The sequence below is a fragment of the Phocoena phocoena genome, chromosome 10 (genome assembly GCF_963924675.1).
Source record: "Phocoena phocoena chromosome 10, mPhoPho1.1, whole genome shotgun sequence".
In the NCBI taxonomy this organism is placed as follows: Eukaryota; Metazoa; Chordata; class Mammalia; order Artiodactyla; family Phocoenidae; genus Phocoena; species Phocoena phocoena.
Window position 1 is genome coordinate 1,088,944 of NC_089228.1, and position 5,279 is coordinate 1,094,222.

A 5,279-nucleotide genomic window follows, 5' to 3' on the forward strand; every position below is an offset into this window, starting at 1 on the left:
GGCAGGTGGAGGGGGAGGCGGCCCCCAGCTGAAGCAGAGCTGGCCGCAGGCAAGTGGGGGACAGAGGGCAGGACAGGGCCTGCACGGGGCCGCTGCCCACGCACGGGCCTGACCCCCTGTTCTCCTCTGCCGGGGGCTCTGCACTCCCCAGCCGGCCCTCCACGGGCCCCCAGGCCCTCCCGCCCTCCCGCCCTCCCGGGGCAGCCAGGCTAGGTGTTGATGGCCTTCCAGCGCTCACTGTCCGTGCTGTTGACGCTGCCCGTGTGGCAAGGCATGGAGGCCACATCGTCCAGGTAGGCCACCCCCCCAGCCGAGTCGAACTGCGTGCTGGCGGCCACCGCCGCCTCGAGGCCCTCCCGCCGGGCCACTGCATAGGGCTGGGGCAGGTGCACGTCTGGTTCCTCGGTCTCGTCCACTTGGCATTTGTAGGAGAAGAGGATCTTGGGCTCCGAGCTGGGGGGGGAGGAGAGAGGCAGGGGAGCCCCACCGTGGGTCAGGAAAGGCCTTCCTCGCTGGGGCTGGGCAATGAAGCATCAGACATGGCAAGAAACGTGCTGACGGCCCCCTAACACCCACCCCGCGAGGTCCCCTTCCTTGCTTTGATGTTGGAGTCCGCTGGGACACCGGTATTAAAAGCGGCCCTCCTGCTGCTGGCATGGGAGCCTGGCGAGCGCCTGCTTTCTCACCGTAAAACGGGTGGAAGGATTTGGACCCGGGGAAATGATGGGCCTTAAAACAGCACCTGCCCACAGTGCGGAGCAGACGCGGGCCCAGACCCCTGCCCCGCAGCACTAACTACTGCCCACCAGCTGCCCGCCTGTCTTCAGTCCTCTGGGTAACTGTCCAGGGAGAAAGCCTCACTCCCCATTTACAAAAAGGAGCCTGAGGCCAGGGAGATAAGTCACGTGTGAGGTCATGTACATCAGGGCTGGGAGGATCCAATCCAGTCCTTCTTGCTCCAGAGCTGAGGCACCCCTGCAGCCCACCCTCAGACCTGGCAGGCAGGGAAGGGGGAGCTGGGGGCAGAACGCCTGCTTCCACCACGTCTGAGTCACGAAAGTGCACCCCACCCCACATTCACAGACACACGGGACTCGCCCCAGCACTGCTCCCCACTCCGGTTCCCCCAGATGGAACACAAGCTCCGCGAGCTCAGGGGTTTGTGTCTGCGGCTACAGCAGGTGCTGAGGAACGAGCTGATCTCTCCTTAAATGAAAACACGGTGCAGATCAGCAGGCACGGCCTGCCTCCCGCGGGAACAGTGCACGTCTTTGTGTGTGGTGTGCATGATGTGTCATGTCTGTATTTATATATGTCTGTGAACCTGTGCGTGCCTGTATGGGTGTGCTATATGCATGCGTGTGTGTACATGTGCATATAAACGCATACACGCGCACGTTACCCATGTATACACCTGTATACCCGTGTGTATGTTTATATCTATAGGGGCGCATGCGTATGTGTGCGCGCCCGAGTGTGCACGTATATCTGCACGCACGTGCATGTGCACACATGTACCCTGTCCGCCTCCGCAAGCTCCGGTCCCAGCCTGAGCTGCCCCCCAGCCCCGAGCCCAGAGGCTGGGATGCTGCAGTGGCGGCTGCGCATGCCCAAGAGGCAGAAGGCGTGATCCCGACGGCGGCCACGCGGGGGCGCCCGCAGCCTGGAAGTTGGGGGCGAACAAGCCCAGAGCGCGACCTGGAACCCCGCCCCCCCGTCCCCCTCCCTGCAGCCCCCGCTGAAGGACTCACCCGAAGAAGCCCCGCAGGAAGGCCACGTAGATGAGGGGCGCGAAGAAGCTGAAGTAGAGGAAGGTGGTGGCGTCCACGCAGCTGGGGGGACGGGCAGGTTAGGGTTGCGGCGGAGCGACCCGGCCGGCCCCCGCCCCCTCCCGGCCGCCCCCCCCGCCCCCCCGCGCCCCGGCCGCTTACCAGAGCCCCTCGATGACGTCTGCGCACAGCAGCGCGCTCCCCAGCCCCTGCAGCAGGTTGAGCAGCGCCAGGATGCCCGCGTACACGTAGAAGCTCCTCCGTGCTGCAGGGTGGGCGCGCATGAGGTCCTGCCCAGGTGTCGGGACCGGACCGGCTCCCTGCTTCCCACCCACCCAGAGCTGTCCGCTCCAGGCCACCGCAAGGCCAACAGCCCACCCCGCGCCCAGCCCCGTCCCCAGGTGCTCACAGGGCAGGGAGATGCGCTCCTTCAGCGGGGTCTTGGGGAGCACGACCACCAGAGAGTAGACCTGCGGAGACATTGGCGCTGACCGGGACGCAGGGAGCTCCTGACCAGTGCTGAGCCCGCTAGCAGGCCGTGCCCGAGGCTCCGGCCACCCCCCCAGCTCACCAGGAAGAAGAAGCAGGAGCTGACGAGCCAGAACTGGCGGCCCCCGTGCCCGTAGATGTTGAAGTCCTCAGCCGAGAGGTGGGCATCCGGGTACAGGATCTCCAGCGTGCCCTGCAGCGGCGGGCAGGGGAGGGTCTCAGGGGCTCCTGGACCTGGAACGCCCCGTCCCTGGGCTCCCCACCACACCAAGCCCCGCTCTGCCTGGCGCTCCGTCCCCTGCTCTAGCCAGCTCTCTGGCCACGCCCTGCCCCCCAGCTCCAGCCCTCAGAACAGGCCCGGGGAGGGGCAGCCCCCAAGTAAGAAAGGGGTCTCTGGACGCACGGGGATCTACAGACCTGCACTCTCCCTACCTGGACTGCTTGTTGAAACGGTAAGTTCAACCTACTGGATCGGAATTGGAGAGGCCCAGAACCTGCCTTGTTAACCAGCAGCCCGGGTGATTCCTTAGCTGCATTTGAAGTCTGAGCCACTGCACACTCAACTCTGACTCAGGGCCCGAAGGCAGTGGATGCCCAGCCCCGGTGACCCGCGGGGCTGCCCTCCCCCACCTCACCTGGGTGACAGAGTAGGCCAGGGCCAGCACCGTGGTGATGGCCAGCACCCGCTTGATGCTCGACTTGCTCTCCAGGTGACCTGGAAGAAACGTGCTGGTCAGGCAGCGGGAGCCAGCCTAGGGAACCACGGTGGGGTCGGCCCCGGCCAGGGAGGGGCGGGGGAGCCCTGGCCGCAGCAGCAGACGCACCAAAGGCGAGGCCCAGGATGACCACGCTCAGCTCGATGGCCAGCAGGAAGAAGCGGGTAATCTCCCACAGGATCTGGACACAGAGCGGGCAGAGCGTCAGCCTGGGGGCCGGCTGCCCCCTCCCAGCGCCCAGCAGCCCTGCCAGCAGGCCCAGCCCCACCTTATCAGCGACAGTCGCAGCGTCTGAGGCGCTGACCGTCATGGACACCACGGCCCGGGCGATGCCCACCAGCGCCACCACGAACACCTGGTGAGCGAGAGAGGGGTTGGGGGGTTGGCGTCGGGGGACAAGAGCTCCGGGAATCGCAGGGCCTGCACCCCACACCCCACGTCTGCAGGAGCCCTCAATTCCTCAAGAATGGAAGGACTCCACACTAAACGGGCCGCCTGGGTGGGATGCAGGGAGGCCTGGCCTCCCCTCTGGGCCTTGGCTTCCTGGCTACGCTGACAGCCTGGGAAGGCTTGTTAGGGTGACGTGGTGCAGCCAGCCTGCCGGGTTCTAATCCCAGACCTGCCGCTCGCTGCCTCTGGGACCTGTCTGTGCTTCACCTCATCTACGAAATACAGGGAGACAGCACCCTGGGATCCAGCTGGGACTGTCAGTTTCTCAGTCACTACTACCCCGCCCCCACCCACCCCGGGCTTCTGTGAGCTTAAGTTCAGTTTTCTGACACATATGAACAGAAGAGCCCGGATTTGTACACTCTGTCCTTTGTGCCTTGAAAACCATGTCCCATCTCAGGGAGGGTGACACCACTCAGGGCCACGCGCCCACTGTGTGCCGGGCCCCCACGGGGCTGGAGCTCTGCGCAGTCCCACTGGGTGCTCACGGGAGCACCGCAAACTAAAGCAGATCCACGTCACGTCGTGTAGGAGGGCACTGAGGTCCAGAGAGGCCAAGTTGTTGGCCCACGGTCACTCAGCACAGCTGGGGTTCAGAATGCAGTGGGCTTTTTCCCCAGCCCAGCATCCATTCCCCTTCCCTCTAGTAACCATTCCCCGATTTTCTTCCTGGGACCATCACCCCTCCTCAGTCCATACAGTCTGGCTGAGCTGACCCCACCATCCCAGCTCCAAAGTGTCCCTTTCCCTGCTAGTCACAGAGTCTGGCTCAGGGATGAACAGGGGTTCCAAGGTGGGCCACTCAGAGGGAATTGCAGATCAACACTGCAGCATCAGGAAAGAGGTACCCTTCTACTGGAGATGGCAGGGAGGTTAGCTCAGAGCTGCTCTTGGCTACCTCTGATACCTTATGGGGAGAACTCATCTGCGATAAGGCCAGAGGAGAGCAGAGATGCAGAGAGAGAGACAGTCCTGATGACATCAGTTAATGCCCTGGATCCAGCCATACCTGAAGCTGGTTTTTCATTACAAAGACAGCTTAAGCCAGTTGGAGTTGGGTTTTCTGTCACCAACTGGAATGAACTCACCAGGATATAGAAGGTGATAAAAATGGGGCTGGAGGTGACTCGAATCTTGGCCCGAGCAAACGGAAGCTTCCAGAGCAGGAAGATGAAGAACAGCACGTTGGGGACGAGCAGCAAGAGGTCCCAGTACCGGACCCTAGCAGGGGGGTGCAGAAGGCGGCTCACTGCTGGGTTTGTCTGCAGCCCACCCGGCGCGCTCTCTCTCTCTCTCTCTCTCTCTCTCTCACACACACACACACACACACACACACACACACACCCGACCCCGGAAACCCCCCGTCACGCAGCCCGGCAGGACTGTGCCGGCCTCACCTAGAGGTGCCGATGTCCTCGTAGAGCAGCAGCAGACAGCGGTGCGGCACGCTGATGTTGGGCGCCGGGGGCGGGGCCCTGCTGGCCCAGATCTCCTCCTCCGGGGTGTCCATCCCGCCAGCCGCCGGCCCTGGGGGGTGACAGCTACCACGTGAGCAGCGTAGGGGCTGTGCAGCCCTGGGCCTCTGGCGGGTGGTGGGGGCCAGCAGGTGGGGGGCAGGTGTGGCGCTCCCTCCCGCCCGGGTCGCAACCCAGCCCCGGACAGGGGCCATTCCTCGCTGTCGCCTCTGTGTCGGGGACTGGACGGCGGCGGCAGCAGCACATCGCAGGGAGCACATGGGCCCGGGCGGCAGCGGGACGTGACAGATGCCAGCCTTTAAAACGATGACTGAACAGACTGGGCTCCTGACCCGGCGCCCCCATTTCTGGGCCATTCGCGACAGCCCCAGGCGGGAGCA

The 5,279-nt window shown here is 64.2% G+C and overlaps 1 protein-coding gene across 1 annotated transcript; it reads right to left on the reverse strand.

Annotated features, from left to right (window-relative positions):
- Positions 1-209: 209 nt before the first annotated feature.
- Positions 210-4,934, reverse strand: TPRA1 (transmembrane protein adipocyte associated 1). Its single transcript, XM_065885060.1, has 10 exons — positions 4,822-4,934; positions 4,513-4,645; positions 3,243-3,329; positions 3,083-3,155; positions 2,894-2,973; positions 2,341-2,451; positions 2,179-2,239; positions 1,932-2,034; positions 1,752-1,832; positions 210-453 (listed from the first exon to the last, which is right to left on the reverse strand). Exons 1-10 carry the CDS (start codon positions 4,932-4,934, stop codon positions 210-212), a joined length of 1,086 nt encoding a protein of 361 aa, XP_065741132.1.
- Between the last annotated feature and the right edge of the window lie 345 nt (positions 4,935-5,279).

Excerpts from the sequence above, each read along its gene's own strand:
- TPRA1 (XM_065885060.1), bottom strand. The coding sequence starts at position 4,934 with ATGGACACCCCGGAGGAGGAGATCTGGGCCAGCAGGGCCCCGCCCCCG. Across the intron at positions 2,452-2,893 it reads TGGCCTACTCTGTCACCCAG|GGCACGCTGGAGATCCTGTA; the intron begins GTGAGGTGGGGG and ends CCGCCGCTGCAG. Across the intron at positions 1,833-1,931 it reads GACGTCATCGAGGGGCTCTG|CTGCGTGGACGCCACCACCT; the intron begins GTAAGCGGCCGG and ends CCGTCCCCCCAG.